The sequence below is a fragment of the Acomys russatus genome, chromosome 30 (genome assembly GCF_903995435.1).
Source record: "Acomys russatus chromosome 30, mAcoRus1.1, whole genome shotgun sequence".
Taxonomy (NCBI): Eukaryota; Metazoa; Chordata; class Mammalia; order Rodentia; family Muridae; genus Acomys; species Acomys russatus.
The window spans coordinates 19,731,766-19,748,220 of record NC_067166.1 but is presented as its reverse complement, the minus strand read 5'-3'; the positions used below and the strand labels follow the sequence as shown (position 1 = coordinate 19,748,220).

General features: G+C 37.9%; 1 protein-coding gene across 1 annotated transcript in view; it reads left to right on the top strand.

Annotated features, from left to right (window-relative positions):
* Positions 1 to 15,005, top strand: part of Fcho2 (FCH and mu domain containing endocytic adaptor 2) — a 95,265-nt gene extending 80,260 nt beyond the window's left edge. Inside the window, exons 20-26 of the mRNA XM_051172471.1 lie at positions 632 to 743; positions 3,142 to 3,297; positions 3,571 to 3,703; positions 6,957 to 7,156; positions 8,029 to 8,093; positions 12,190 to 12,354; positions 12,626 to 15,005. Coding sequence (XP_051028428.1) covers positions 632 to 743; positions 3,142 to 3,297; positions 3,571 to 3,703; positions 6,957 to 7,156; positions 8,029 to 8,093; positions 12,190 to 12,354; positions 12,626 to 12,648 — 854 coding nt within the window. The 3' untranslated portion in view covers positions 12,649 to 15,005. The remainder of the gene's footprint in view (positions 1 to 631; positions 744 to 3,141; positions 3,298 to 3,570; positions 3,704 to 6,956; positions 7,157 to 8,028; positions 8,094 to 12,189; positions 12,355 to 12,625) is intronic.
* Positions 15,006 to 16,455: the final 1,450 nt, after the last annotated feature.

Genomic DNA, 16,455 nt, shown 5'->3' with positions numbered 1-16,455 from the left:
ATTCGCAAAAAAACTTGACTTTGGAACATTTTAGATTTGGACCTTTTAGGTTAGGGATGATGGTGGTAGGGGAAGATCATGCAAATACTATGAAATATGAAACACTCTAAAATCTGAAAGATGTCTGACACCAAGCATTTCAAATGAGGTATACTCAGGCCATATAGGTATCAAAGAGGACTTTAAAGAGAATTGGAGTAATAATAGGTAGTACATGAACTGCTATTAAATCATAACAGATAGAAATCTAGTATAATGCCCTGAAGTCTGTGATTGATAAACCTTAAAAGAATTGGATATTTGAAGGTATTTGGAAGCCACAGTAGTTATTTTAGCTTTTCAAATCAGTGGCCTTTACTATTTGACATTTCTTAACCATCACATGTGTTTTCATGTAGAAGTCAGTTTGAAAGCCTTCCAGACTTGTGTGTGTATGCTTCACATTATGTTCTCGTTTGTTTTATGATGTCTTTCTTAACCTTTAGGTTTATACTTGCGGAATCATTGAAACCAATAATAGGTTCTTTTGTGACACCCTAACATGAATCCATCTTGCTATTTATGGTATGAATCTTAGTATTTGGCATATGTCTTGTAGAATGATTTAACAAATAAATTATACCTATTCTAGGTGTATCACGAGGTCCCAGCCCAGTCAGCCTTGGAAACCAGGACACCTTGCCTGTGGCAATCGCCCTTACAGAATCTGTCAATGCCTACTTTAAAGGAGCAGATCCTACCAAGTTAGTTTTGAATATACAAAAGCACTTCTGTGGCGGGGAGGTGGGCCTTAGTGGTAAATGTTAAGTTACACTTTGGTTCTTTGTAGGTTAAGAATTTCATCTAAGCATTTGTTGGCTTCATAGTAGGTAATCATTCAGGAGTTCCTGTACACACACGTGTATACACACACACACACACACACACACACACACACACACACACACACACATACACACTGTAATAAACAATGAATGGTGATGGCTTTCCTCCAGTGTATTTATACTCTTGGCCAAGCTTTTTTAACCAATATGGCATATCTGATGGGATATCTTTTGTAGTGTGTACCATTTCCTAAACTTTAGGACCTAAAGAGATGTAGACTAGGTGTTTGGGTTCTTGAAAAATTAGTTTAGCATCCTACTTTTGAGAAAATTTAAATCTCCTTTAAGATTTTTGTTTTTTAATGTATATGTATGTTCCCTGGAATGCCATGTGTGTGCTCCTAGAACTGATGTGAGCTGCCTGATGTGGATGCTAGGAGCTGAGCTTGGGATCACTATTAGAGTAACAGGATTCTTACCTGTCAGGTTATTTCTAACCTCCATTTCTATTATCTTAAATAATAATATTCATCCTACATTCATTCACCAAGTACTTGAGTACTCACTATTGTGTAAGACTCTTTTAGGTTATTTATGAGATGGGGGTCTCACTGTGTATCCCTGGCTGGCTTGGAACTCAGAGATCTACCTGCTCTGCCTCCCAAATGCTGGGATTAGAGGTTTGCACCATCATACCCAGTAAAACTCTTGAAAAGTACTAAGGCTACTAAAGAAAACTGAGGTCTCTTGAGCTTGCATTAATAGTAAAGAAAACATCAGAGAAGCAGATAGAATGTGTATTGAGATGTGTTACTAAGGGAGAGGGGGGCCAGAGGGTGGGAAATTACAGTAGGGAAAAAACTTTTTGGAAGTTTTAAGTGGATGTTTAAAAAATATGGTGGAGCAAACCACCCATACGTCTGAGATAATAACAGTGCAGGACAAGCCACCATGGGAGGATCTAGGGTAAACGCACACTTTGTATACAGGAAACAGTGAATGAGACATGTCACAGAATAGGAAAAAGTAGGAGTGGTTAAGGGTGCATCCAGGGAGGTCTCAGACCAGATTGGGTGTTGTAGGCCATGGTAAGGAGTTAGAAATTCATTTGTAATAAGGCAAGAAGCCAAGTGGACACTTTGAGAGGTGATAAAGTGATTCATGGTTGTGTAGCATTCTGGCTGTTCTTTAGAGAATAAACAAAAGGGAAAAGATTTGCTGTAAGAGAGGATGGTGACTTAAAAAGGAAATGTGGTAAACACTGATGATATTCTAAATACAATTTGAAAACAGTTATCAAAATTTGTTGAGAATGGAATGCCAGGTTTGAAGTGCTTGTGCTATTAATGTAGACAAGTTGGTAGCTGCATGCATGATCCTGGAGCTCACTTGAGTAAGTGTAGGCTTGAGAAATAGAAGTCAGGAGGCGGCAGAAGAGTAAGTAAATAGACAAGACATGCTGACTGGGTCATGCCGAAGGAGCAGGTGGGAGGTTTGGCCATGTGATTTTTTTTCTCTAGTCACATCCAGCTGTGTATGTGTGGAGAGGAAAGTAGATTAGCCAAGACTGTTCAGCTAAGCAGTTAGTAAAAGTTTAAGGAGGCAAAGGAGATTGTCTAATAAAGAACTGAGAAATTCAAAGATGGGTGGTGTATAAATATTTGAATTTTTAAAGATGAATGAAAAATGGGGTAGGATGATAAGGAACTAAGCTGTACTATTAGATTGGATGAGAGGGACCGTGGTGTGTCTGAGGTAAGCTAAGGCACAGAGCTGCTGGAACAAGGAGATTGAAGAGCTAGGAGACTCAGGATATTGGAAGGACCGTCTGGATGGATATTGAACTTTACAAAAACTGAAGCTGGAAATAGTGGTGCAGTGATAGATTCGCAGTGAGCCAGGAACTCAGGGTTTCAGGAAATGAAAAGGGACTGATGAAGATGATCTGAGGGGCTAGGTTTCACCCTGAGCAATACAGTTGAATCCTGACTTTTCAAGGGAGGAAGCAATAAACAAGAGCAGCCATCACCAAGCCCAGGCTTTCAGAGGGTCTAAGAGGAGAAAGTAACTGCAGCTGGTTAGTGATGCTGTTACCAGGGAAGCACTCCCATACAGGCCTTCCAAGCATGGCTACCACACACAGAACTGGGCTTAGGTTTAATAGGAGGAGTATGCCGTTGTAGTTCTCTGTGATGATAAAGGATATAAACATATGTATGCATACACATACATACACTTATTAAAGCCAAGCGTACTGTTTGGGAAGAGATTAGATTAGATTATTAAGCACTTGCCAATGTCCTCCCTCCCGTGTCAGGTGTATTGTGAAGATCACTGGCGACGTGACAATATCATTTCCAAGTGGAATTATTAAAGTCTTCACAAGCAACCCCTCTCCAGCTGTTCTGTGCTTTAGGGTGAAAAACATCAGCAGGCTCGAGCAAATTCTTCCAAACTCACAGCTTGTATTCAGGTGTGTGTGCTTTTAAGATTAAAGTTGAAGTTTCTTTTTAAGAAATGTTTTATTTGTGAATTAATGTTGAATTTGAAGACAATGCCAAAGTTATTTATTATACTTAAGCAACTTTGTGCTATCCTTTTATTTTGTTTTGATGTTAGTGCTAGCTGTTTTTCAGGAAAACTTGCTATTTTCTTGAGTAGGTTTCGGTTCATTTCTAAAAACAATCTACTAAATGTAGGAAGGAAAAAGATAAGTAAAATGCAATAACAAAAGTGTTTTTTACAGTGATCCATCACAGTGTGATTCCAACACAAAAGATTTTTGGATGAACATGCAAGCAGTTACTGTCTACCTCAAGAAGCTATCAGAGCAAAATCCAGCTGCTTCTTACTATAATGTAGATGTATTAAAGTATCAGGTAAGTGTCCTATCACTGTGACAACCTTAAATTTACGTATAAACAAATGGTATCTGGCAAAAGACTAAGGAATAAAATGTCATAGCCAAATGAGGTCCATTCCAAGAGTGCAAAATTGTTTTAAAAATTGAAACTAAGCTGGGCGTAGTGGCACATGTCTTTAATCCCAGCACTTAGGAGGGGAGGCAGAGGCATGCGGATTGCTGTGAGTTCGAGGCCAGCCTGGTCTGCAAAGTTGAGTCCAAGACAGGCTACACAGAGAAATCCTGTCTCGAGCCCCCCCCCCCCACCACCACCAAAAAAGAAACTATGTTAGTAAGGTAATGACTGTTTCAGCTAAAATGATAAAGTGTTTACCATGTGTTCGTGACTAATCTACTGAGTAAATATTAATACATAAATTAACATTTAACCTGGAAACTCCAATATCGTCATTCTTCATAAAGACATGCCAAAGCAACCAGTTAAGCTTTGGTGTGGCAGACTGTTATTGTTCATATTAATAGTACAATATTTAAGTGCTTCTGGATTTGTTAGAACTTGTTAGGTAAGAGACTAAAATAAGAATAAGTATTGGAAAAGATGAATCAAAGTTACTATTCAGGTGATAGATAATATTCCTGGGAAAGTCAAGAGAATCAGTTGAAAACCTATTTTAATATAGAGAAATTGGTGAAGTGACCAGTTTTCAAATGAGTATTTTAAAAGTGTATTTTATTATTTAAGGAAAATGTGTGTTACAAAGGGTACAGTTTCTAAATTGACTGTGAAGTTGCTGCAGCCTAAGGAGAAGCCCCATGGAGCTGTTTATATCTGGGTTTCTGTTAGAAACTTGATCATCACTTCTGTATTTTCTAGAAAAACAACTCTGGAATAATTTTTAAAAATGTTTCCAATAGATTTGGAGCAGTATTATAGATTTAATGGGAGGACATATGTTGTGATACAGTATTTAATAGTTCAGAGGTGGTAAGGCAACAGAGGCCAAATGAGTGAAGCAGATTATATACAGTTAAGGGTAAGTACGAAGTGGCTTGTGTGATGAGATAGCATTTCAAGGCGATATTTGTCAGTAGCTGGTGTGGGAACAGTAAGACACTGGGGAGAATTAATCTAAAGCCAGAGCTAGAAAGACGGCTCGTCAGCTAAGAGTGCTTGCTGCTCTTCCTGAGGACCTAGTCTGTCTGAGTTTGCTTTCAATTGCTATTTATACACTACAACCAAAAGCAAGTTGGAGAGCAAAGGGTCTGTTTGGCTTACACTTCCATGTCACCCCCCCATCACTGAGGGAAATCAAGGCAGGAACAGAAACAGAGACCATTGAGGAACACCTTTACTCATTTGCCTCCATGTTTGCTCTACCTACTTTCCTATACAACCCAGGACTGTGTGTCTCTAGGAGTGGCAAATGCCCTACACACTTGCCTACAGGCACTCTGATGAAGGCATTTTCTCTGTTAAAGTTTTCTTCCAAAGCTGAACCTCGCATGTGTCAACTTGACAAAAAATGAACCAGTACAAGTTCCCAGCATATTCCCATGGCGGCTTACAGCTAACTCCAGTTTCATGAGAGCCTTTCATGGCCTCTGCGGGCTGCTTGCACATGGCGCACAGAAATACATGTAGGCACGTACAAAAAATATTAAATCTTAAAAACAGTCTGAAGCCCTAAGCCACATGTATGAAATACTTAATTTTAGCCCTCATTATTAATTATGAGCAAACATATTTATTATATAACCTTAATGTTGAGCTATGAAAGCCATTTCAAATACAATTTTAACCTAGAAGAGGGGCTGGTGAGATGGCTTTGTGGTGAAAATTGCTTGTCATGTCATCCTCACAACCTGAGTTGGAACCCGATGGCTCAAGTTCAGTTCCTAGAGCTCCCATAAACTCACTCCACAGTATGACCTCTAACCTTCATGTACATGTGTGTGCACGTGCACACACATAATAGATTTAAAACTCAGAAGTTTGTCAGAAAAGATAATCGACACAAAACCAAATAATTGGGTATGTATTTAAAGTGTTGCAATGCATAGGATAGACTAAAGCGATTGATCCAGGAACCTTTATAAATTAGTAAGTACAGGTGGGAATCTCTTGGGAGCATACTCTACTTCAGTGGTACTCATAACAGTGGTCTGTAAGCACAAGACTGCTCCATCCAATATTAAAAAGGATATGGCCACTTATTCTTATGAATATAAGTTAATAGAAGTTGTAATAATTTAATTAGAGAGATACAATGTTCAATTCAAATTCCTTTCTGAAATAGTAACTCAAAAATTTTATAACAGGCAAAGAAAAGGTACAAAATACATTTCCACAGCATTATTTTTCAGGCCACCTAAGTATACACTGCTTCATCCATGTCTTATAAAAAATCATTTCAAGGAATGAGGTAGATTCATGTTTCATGTTCCTCAAGTTCTGGAAGGATATGCAGTATGAGGTTAACAGTGGGGAATCAAAATACCAAGGGGTGGCTTGCTTATAGCTGAGTGGTAGAGCACTTGTCCTGCACGTCTTAAGCCTTGGATTTAGTCCCCAGCAACACGCATGCATGCATGCACATGCTGGAGATAAATTCTCTATTTAACATTTATGTTTGAATTTTTAATGGTGTAGCAATACTCTGAATACTTGTTAATTGCTGGGAGTAGGACAAGATGATCAGTAAATAATATTGTTATTTAGAAAATAAATGGCATGGACAAAAGGAAATGGCTTCAAGGAGCCCTCGGAGTAAGAGTTGGGAGGTTATGCTGTTCAGTATGGTAAAAGTTATTAAATATTTAAAGTTAGAAGTGTATTAATTCTAGGCTTTGGGAACCACATGGTGAACTTTTTTTTTTCTTACAGATGTATAATCTGAGTTCTTTGTAATTTCATAAATACTTAATGAAGAATTTTAGAATCTTTCTTTGAAAGGTTTTGGACAAATAAATAATAATAAAAAGATTTGCTAATAGAATGCTGATTTCTGGACTCTGTCCATAATCTGTAATATCAGATATTCTGCAATTGGCTCTAGGGGAATTGCACTATGGCAGTTTGCAGGCAGGCTGTCCCAGGTCAACATGCCTGTGCAACTGCGTGAGCTGAGTGCTTACTCTGCCTAGCAACAGCCACTTTCCTTGCTGCTTAGTTGTGATTCTTCAGATTCTTAGGCTTAAATGTTTGTGCCTTAATTGCCTTGTTTACTCTCCAGGCAAAGACAGTTAGTGTTTGATTCTCCTGTTTAAAGGTATCATCAAATGGCATTCAGTCCACTCCTCTAAATCTTGCCACGTACTGGAAATGCAGTGCCAGCACCACAGATGTGAGAGTGGATTATAAGTACAACCCAGAAGCTATGGTCGCACCTAGTGTGCTTTCCAACATTCAAGTGGTGGTGCCAGTGGATGGAGGAGTCACAAATATGCAATCTCTTCCCCCTGCAATATGGTAAGCAATTTTTGCATTCCAGTTGCATTTCTGTCTTTTGTTTTTTGTTTTTGTTTTTGTTTTTCAGCTACAACGGTTCTAACCTCTAACAATAATTGGGCTGCTGAGATGGCATAGTGGGTTAAGTGCTTGCCATGCAAACCTGACAACCTTAGTAAATTTGAGAACCTTGTAAATGTTCCTGAGAACCCATGTAAAGGAGATCCTCTGACCCCTACATGTGCCAGAGACAGGCACATTCCTATACATGCATAGAATTTAAAGAACATTAATTACTATTTAATAGGATTGGGTGTAGCACTTTGCCTATCTACAGGAATATCTGCTTAGTGTTTAATAGTACTAGGTACTGCCATTACTTAACCATCTCTTGTACCCTTCCTACCCTCTGTTAGTACTAATATAGATCCTGACAGCTCTTCATAGTTAGTTACCATAAGAACATTGTTTCCCAGCTGGTGGCACAAGCCTTTAATCCCAGCACTTGGGAGACAGAGGCAGGTGGATCTCTGTGAGTTCAAGTCCAGCCTGGTCTACAAAGCAAGTCCAGGACAGCCAGGGCTACACAGAGAAATTTTGTCTCAAAAAACCAAACCAAAACAAAAGAATATTGTTTCCCTTGACTGAGATACTGAGCCACGTAAACACAGGTTTGTTTCCTTTCACCATTGGAAATGAAAGAAATTCTGTAATTTGGTAACCTTTCATTACTCAAGAAAGCTACAGCATTACATTTATGTATATGATACTATTAACCCATTTTCACTAGGTAATGCCATTTAGAGCCCACACTATAGTTTTTATAATAAAAATACTTTGGTGTATTAAAGACTGTAAGAGACTGAATTTGAAGATACTTGTTCTTATTACAGGAATGCAGAACAAATGAAAGCCTTTTGGAAATTATCTGGGATTTCAGAGAAATCAGACAGTGGAGGTAAGGCTGTACACCCTCTTATTCTCTGTGCTGAGGATCAAATACAGGCCCTGATGGGTGCTCTGCTGCCCCTGGCCTTGGTTGTTTTCTGTTACTGTTACTACCTTTATTTATTCTGTGTGAGAGTGTGCAGTGTGGTCACAGGACAGCTTGCAGTACTCAGTTTCTTCCTTCTACCCACTGTGTCCTGAGGATAAAACTCAGGCTCTGAAGTCTGGGGGCAAGAGCCTTTACACACTGAGCCATCTTGCCTTTGGTTGGTTTTTGAAAGGCATAGTCATTGAAGTTTCCTCCTGGAATTTCATGTCTTCAGTTCTAGAACTGACCACTAGGTGGAAGTTAATACCCTACATAAAAATGTACATGCTGAGATTCAGAACAGTTTTTTATTCTTCTCTTGGATTTGCTTTCTCTGTAAGAAAAATAACTAACATAATTTTATAACTTCAAGATAAATGCTTTCTGTGTTTACATAAGAGATATGCCTAGTAATAGATTTTTAAAAATAGACCTATCTTCAGGTAGAAACTCAAAATAATTGCAAATGATTGAGCTTACTCTGTTCATGGCGTGTCCCTGCTTTCTCCTCACCAGTTACATAGAAAATAGCTTTGAAATACATAGAAGAACAGCTTTGGCAAAATCTTTGTCCATCTTTCTAAGAGAAACTTTTCTGTTCATTCCTGTTGGTATTAACCAGTGGTCTTCTGTTCTGTGTGGCAGTTTTAAGGAGAAGCAAGGTAACTGTCTCCTACTGACTGTGTCCATGTGTGTTCACTATATGGCTAGCTATCACTCCACTATTGCCTCTAGCTCAGAGTATGTCTTTAAAATGAGCATACAGTTCCCGTGACAACCAAATCCTAAAATAAGATACTCAGTCTCTCTTAGTTAACAGACGCCCTTCCTAATTAGCCTCCACTAATTTTTCTTACTGATGAGCAAGTTCTTTAGCTCTTCCAATTTTGTTTAACTTTTCCTTTTTGAATGTTTTGAAGCTAGCGGTGGGTTTCTCCTCTAGAGTGTGTGAGTATGTGTGTATGAGTATGTATATGTACATGCGTGTGTGAGTATGTATATGTACATGCGTGTGTGAGTATGTATATGTACATGCGTGTGTGAGTATGTATATGTACATGCGTGTGTGAGTATGTATATGTACATGCGTGTGTGAGTATGTATATGTACATGCGTGTGTGAGTATGTATATGTGCATGCGTGTGTGAGTATGCATATGTGCATGCGTGTATGAGTATGCATATGTGCATGCGTGTATGAGTATGCATATGTGCATGCGTGTATGAGTATGCATATGTGCATGCGTGTATGAGTATGCATATGTGCATGCGTGTATGAGTATGTACATGTGTGTATGAGTATGTATATGTACATGTGTGTATGAGTGTGTATATGTGGTATGAGTATGTGTATGTACATGTGTGTATGAGTATGTATGTGTACATGTGTGTATGAGTATGTATATGTGCATGTGTGTATGAGTATGTATATGTGGTATGAGTATGTATATGTATATGACCATCAGCAGCTCTAGGCTGTCTGCTTATTTATATCTGCTATGCAGGATCACACTTACAGTAAGGTAATTGAGCTGGCCTGTAGTTTCTTTTAGTTGTTTAGTCTTATAGGTAGCATTTTTAGTCAGTAGTTTCACTGACTTTTCTTCTAGCCATACAGCTTTTTGTGAACCACACTGAAATTTCTAACTTAAACTGGAAGTTAATCAGAAGTCCTGTGTATTAGGCTTACAGCCAGCCAGCAAGGAAGAGAGAATATCTTGTTCCCTACTTAATAATTGTCAGTATACCAGAAGAGGAATTTGTTCTCTCAAAAGAAGATCTCACGTTTTTAGTTTTTTTTTAATCTACATACTTAGTACTTTCCTTTTGTTATTCAGGTATGAAAGTGTCCTATGTGAGGAACTGGGAGAATTCTATGAAAGTGGTTTTGATGTGGTCAGTCAGACCTTTACAAAGAGACAACCAGACTCAAACACTGTAAAATAGAAATCTGTTTTCTATTCTAGTTCTGGACCCAGAAAAGGAGCGGGAAACAGTTGCAAAGCTTACAGGTTGCTAGGTGATTGCTTCTCACTGGTGCTGGCAGTGGTACTCACACAGAGCTCAGTTGTTGAAGAAGGATGTACAGGTTTCAGTGTGGACAGTAGTTAGGAGGTAGGCTACAGTTGCCCACTATGGTATGCATCAACAGGCATGCTAGTGTAGGGGAGACTAGTTAGAACATCTGGTGCCATCGTTCTCCGTAATGTTAAGCTTACATAATACAGAGGAATTAAAATGTCTTCTTGCTGCTACTGAACAAGTCTGTCCACTTCCCCTAACACAGTGGTTCTTAACCCTCCTAATGCTGCAACCCTTTAATACAGTTCCTCATGTTGTGATCCCCCCAACTTAAAACTATTTTTGTTGCTACTTCACAACTGTAATGTTGCTACTGTTGTGAATCGTGATGTACTATCTGATATGCAGGGTATCTGATAGATGACATCTGTGAAAGAGTCATTTGACCCCCAATGGGGTCACAACATTAAGCCTAAGAAACTTTTCTCTAACCAGAAAGCAAGGTTAAATCAGGTTAGAAGCCCTTCTAGACTTCTTTGTTTTTCCTTTTAAATATTGTATTCTTTGCTTCTGCCTTGGCCCTTCTACAGATCCCCTTTTCCTGTCACCTAGAGCCCGATAAACTGTTTTATTGTCTTGTACTTGGTCTCCTTACTTTGCAGTAGTCCCTCCCCTCTCATGTAGGACACTAATCTGAGATATTCTTGCCTTTCTTATCTTGGGTGTTTCTTTATGGTTATATCATAAACTTTATTGTGGTCTGGTCCTTATTAGCTTTCCTAGTCTCTGCGGCTGCCCTCCACTTGTGCCCTGGTCTCTAGATATTGTGGTGTAGATGTGGTTCACTTAAGCCTGTTCTCACCAGGCTCCTGTTTCCATCCCAGTACCCAGTTGTGCCTAGCAGAGTGTGTAATGTTCAACACAAGTGTGTGTTTTTAGGCAAGATTTATCAGATTCACTAGTTGTCCCTGGTGCCCTAGTTCTGCTGCAGTCAGACTGCAAATGACCACATCTCAAAGAAAAGACTTACAAAATATCTAAGGGGCAATATTGTGGAGTAAAATTTTAAAAATAAGGGTGATGCAGCTAGCCAGTTAGCTCAGGTGATTAGAGCATGGTGCTAGTAAGGTGAGTAACAAATGGTGAGGCCGATGCCCTCCTCCCAACAAGAATAGCTGCCTCTTTTTCTTATAACTCTTTGGACTGCATGGTTTTGGTGCTCAGCACTCACTTCTTGTGTGTTTTCCATGTCCCTCCACCCCAATTCCTCTTCTCAACTAAGCCCCTCCCCAGTCCCTGTGCGCTGCCCTCCATTCCTTCCTTCATCCTTGTTGACTCACTGTAACACACACGTGTCCCAGGCATCTAGGAAGTATTTTATGTCTCTGAACATTACTGTTAAGTAAAAGGGTAGATTAAGATTCCTTGCTGGGCGTGGTGGCGCACTCCTTTAATCCCAGCCCTTGGGAGGCAGAGGCAGGCGGATCGCTGTGAATTCGAGGCCAGCCTGGTCTACAAAGTGATTCCAGGACAGTCAAGGCTACACAGAGAAACCCGTCTCAAATAAATAAAACAAAACAAAACAAAAAACCCAACCAAATAAACAAAAAAAGATTCCTTAGTGGAAATTCAGGCTCACTGGGTAAGATTTGATTTGAAAACACGACAATGATTTGTTTACCATGTGCACCTCATGAATTTACCATTGGCTGAGGTTGTTTAGCTTAGATCAGCAGTTCTCAACCTGTGTGTGGTTACCCCTCTGGGGGTCGCATATATATCTTACATATAGATATTTATGTTATGATTCATAACAGTAGCAAAAATAAAGTTATGAAGTAGCAACAAAAATAACTTTATGGTTGCTTCACAACAACACGAGGAACTGTTTTAAAGGGTTGCAGCATTAAGGTTGAGAAATACTGGCCTAGATGCTCATTTGATTTTATTTGGTGTGCAATGTATATTATCCTTTATAAGGTCTTTATTCTTTGCAGGTTCTGGATCTCTCAGAGCAAAATTTGATCTTTCGGAAGGACCCAGCAAACCTACAACACTTGCAGTGCAATTCCTTAGTGAGGGAAATACCCTCTCAGGAGTAGATATTGAGCTTGTTGGCACTGGCTATAGACTTTCTTTAGTCAAGAAGCGTTTTGCCACTGGTAAGTTGGGATGTTTTTGTACTCTAGCAGTTAATAATTTGAAAGCATAGAGTTTCTATTAATTAATTTATTTACTCCCCTCCCCCCCCTGCTACAAGCTGCCAGGTAGAGACAGTCTTAGTAGAGCTCCCATGGTGAGCATAGATGTGTTTCTAATGCATTGTAAACAGCAGATGGGAACTAGAGTTCTGTGTCTGTAACCACAAAGAGGATTGTGGTCATTTGAGTGTACTTGAAACTGTAACTGCAAGTCCTGCTTGCTGTTTTTCAGGACGATACTTGGCGGATTGTTGATGGACCTAGAAAGTGGTTTCTCAAGGGAGTAGTGCGAACCTGCCACTCCGCATCACCTGCTCTTTCCAAACACTATTTTTACTTGTATGATGTCTTTCAAACTTTGTTTTTGAAAGCCGACTACAAACATTAAATTGCACTTTCAAAATAAGTCATTGAAAGAAATAGCACTGATATGACCTTGTACACAGTAAATGATCAAATGCAATATTCAGGAAGCACATGTATTCAAATTGTCACTAAAACGAAGTTTATTGCCTTCAGTGTCTGTGTTCTTAAAAAGGTTAGAATGTAGCAACAAGCTTAAAATTTCAGGAGAGCAAGCACAAAATTATTTAGCTTTCCTTGAAGTATTTAGACTGAGAAAGAGCTTTGAAGTTCCATAAGTTTGATATTGAATGATATAAGCAGAAGATGAAATTTAAGTTTTGAATGTTAACTCAAAACTCAATCTAATTGAGTTATGTGCCATAAGGTAATCAGACCAGAGTCTAAGTTGGATGCAAACAGAAAACAAAGGAACAACCCTATAATCTGAATCTCATAAGCATATTAATAAAGTGTAAATGGTGTTTTATATGATTTTTAAAAAATTCTCAAGTGCAATGTGTTTTAAAATAAGCTTGCAAAGGACAGCAGAAAAACTTACTTCTGCAGTTAATTAACTTTATAGAGTTGTGATTGTTTTGATGAATTAATGCTGTAGATTTAATTTATTTTTATATGGATTACATAATGTGTGCCTTTTAAAACAATAACAAAAACCAGAAATGTGCCTCTCTAGTTTGTGTTAATTAATGTGCCTCACTTTTTTCTCACTCTGGATCTTATATTCAGAATCATACAGTGGTCAAGCATATTTAAAAGATACTTGGAATATTTTTAAAATACTGTTGTCCTATAAATGAGAAGAAAATTCAAAATAACTGAAAGATAATTTATACTTAAAAATCCTGGCTCATTTCTTTAGTGATACACTGTAGCCATTAGAAAAACAAATCAGCCTAATGGAGTATGTTTACTGGGAATAAAGTTACCTTTAGATATTCAGCATTGACCTCATCATAAGTATGTGAAGTGGACAAGCTCGGAACTATGGTGATACATTGGTTACTGGTATTTTAACTCTAATTTAGCATTTCCTTTGACCCAATTTATCAAGGAAAATTTACACACTTAGTTCTATTATGTTGTGAACATGCGTTTTCTACAATTTTATGAATAATTTTTAAGAAGATTCCTTTTGGCAATAAGAGAAGTACTGTCACATGTTTTCATTTTGGCAATTAGAAAATTGTCCGATTCCCATATGGTAAGACTAGGTAAAGTATTTGAAGTGAAGGATTGGGTTGAGGGCTCCTTAAAGCGAACTGCTCATACTGAGGAGTAACTTCATAGCAAATTCTGATTAATGAAAGAAAAATATCTTTTAGACAAAGTTTCATATTTTATAAATGGGAATTTATGATAAATGCCAATGTTCTTTTTTATAGAAGTAATAGTTTGTGTTGTATCTGATAATTTATATAAACCATTGATTATTTTGTTAAGCTTTTTACAGAACATAACATCCCTGTTATTAGCCACTAATACAGCATCTTGCTATAGTAAACACAGCAGAAAATCTCCTCTTTCACAGTATGTAATAGAAAGTGAGCATTTTTATATATTCAGTGTTACTCCAATTCTAAATTTAGGTTTGACTTAGGTAAACATGAGACAACTTAGTCCTTACTAACCAGCAAAATTAGAATTTCTAACTCTTATATTTTTAAAATGCCAGTTACAATTACCCTTACTAAAATAGTGATGAAGCCTGCTTTTATTGGCCAGTTAATGCTTTACTATTTGAATTCTGACACTACTACAATGTCTGTCTTTAATAAAGTATTACCTTAAAATGCTGAACTGAATGGTTAACCTTGTGCACTTTCTTAATCCCCATAGCCTTCATACCGAGTGTTGACATGCAAGTTTATATTGGGTACAGGTTACAGTTTTAAAGCCATATGAGTTTATAGCGATCTTTTTCCATGTAAAAATTCACTAATGTTGTTTAAAATATTTTAAAAAAAAAAAAAAGACCAAGTAGATTCAGTGGGAGACTATCTTATCTAGCAAGCTGGTTCTTGCTTGTGTACAGTGATAACTTTGTAACTTTGTAGCTGCTTCTTTAACCAAGAATTTGTAAACACAGAACTCCTAACAAGTGTGAGCTTTTAAGGATCGTTATTTACTACTTTGGGTTGTAATTAGAGCATATCTATCTTCCAAAATTTTGTAAATATTTTTGATTTTTTTCATAAAGTGTAAATTTTCCATAAAAGTTGTATCCCTAATAAACATGTAATATATAATTTAGCAGTTGATTTTATGTGTCTTTGTATCCCTACTAATAGATATGTTATAGATACTAGGACAGTCAAGCTGAGGAAGGAGTGAGTAATTGACTTTGAACTTTATTAGAATTGTTTTTCCTTTGTGGCATTGGGGGTTGGACACAGGGTGTGGCGGGCGCTAGGCGCACATTCTGGAGCGACACTCAGGCTTGAGCTGCAGCACTAGCAGAGTTTGACCTTTAGATCACCGCTTGTGCTGGAACCACTGAGGTCTTATTGGTTATGGAGAAAACTTGATGGTACATGTCTCTAAATATAAAAAATGTTAAACAGTTTTTTAACATTTATATAAATATATTTAAATTGATTGTGAAATCATGATGAGGCATGAGAGGTGGCTCAGCTGGGAAAGGTGCTTGTCACCAAGCCTGATGACCTGAGTTCAATTCCCCAGACTCACATAATGGAAGGAGGGAGCTGACTCCCTCAAGTCATTCTCTGACCTACATAGTCACAAGATAAGATAAAGTAAATGAGTATACTTTTAAAATCATTTTTTAAAATGTCAGAAGTTAGGAATACCAAATCTGGAAAATAAAATTAAAAACAAAACAACAAAACAAAACAAAAACCAGTGGATTTAGGAGGGAACAAAAGGATAAAATGAGAAAAAAAAAATTATTTTAAATAATGACATTTTCATCATAAAAACAGCTAGTATAATTGTTTAGGTTTCGTTTGGAAACCTCTTAGCATTCACACCACACATCTGATGGATTGTTCTCTCTCCTCATGTCTACTCTCAATTCTACCAGACAAGGCAAGAGTTGCTGTGATACCCTCTCATCTTGAGGTAGAGCACAGACCAGAATGACACACCCCACAGTCCTAAGTAGAGGGATTTTCTTTGCTCATACAATAAGTGAGGAATTTGGGCTCCTTCTATTTCATGATACTGTTAAAAACCCTCATTTGGCCATCAGATGGAGAGAAAGCAGTGTTAATTGGTTGTGTGTGAGTCAGGCCTAGATAAGGAATCATCCGTTCTGCTCATGTCCCATGAGCTAGGATCACAGCCTTAGTTTACTGCAGGAAAATGAGAAAGGAAGTATACCTGTATATGACAAGAAAAGCATCAGAGTGGGTTCAAATAAGCAACAGTTCTGTGCTGCCAACCATGTCCCTTCTTTGTTTTATTAATTTTCTTGACCCTTCTTCAAACATGCATTTGATACAGTCTGTGGTGTTCCATAAACTCTTGGTATATATTGATATTCTATCCTTGTTTTTAGTATATCTGATTTTTCCTTATACTTCTTCTTTTAAAATTATACTTACTATTTGTGTGTGTGCTGTCCTGTATGTGTGGAGGCCAGAAGACAACTTGAAGTCTGTTGGTTATTCACACCAATTCAAGTAGCTTTCCCTGCCCTGGACTCCCTTTGTAAACTTTGTAAACTTGTAAACC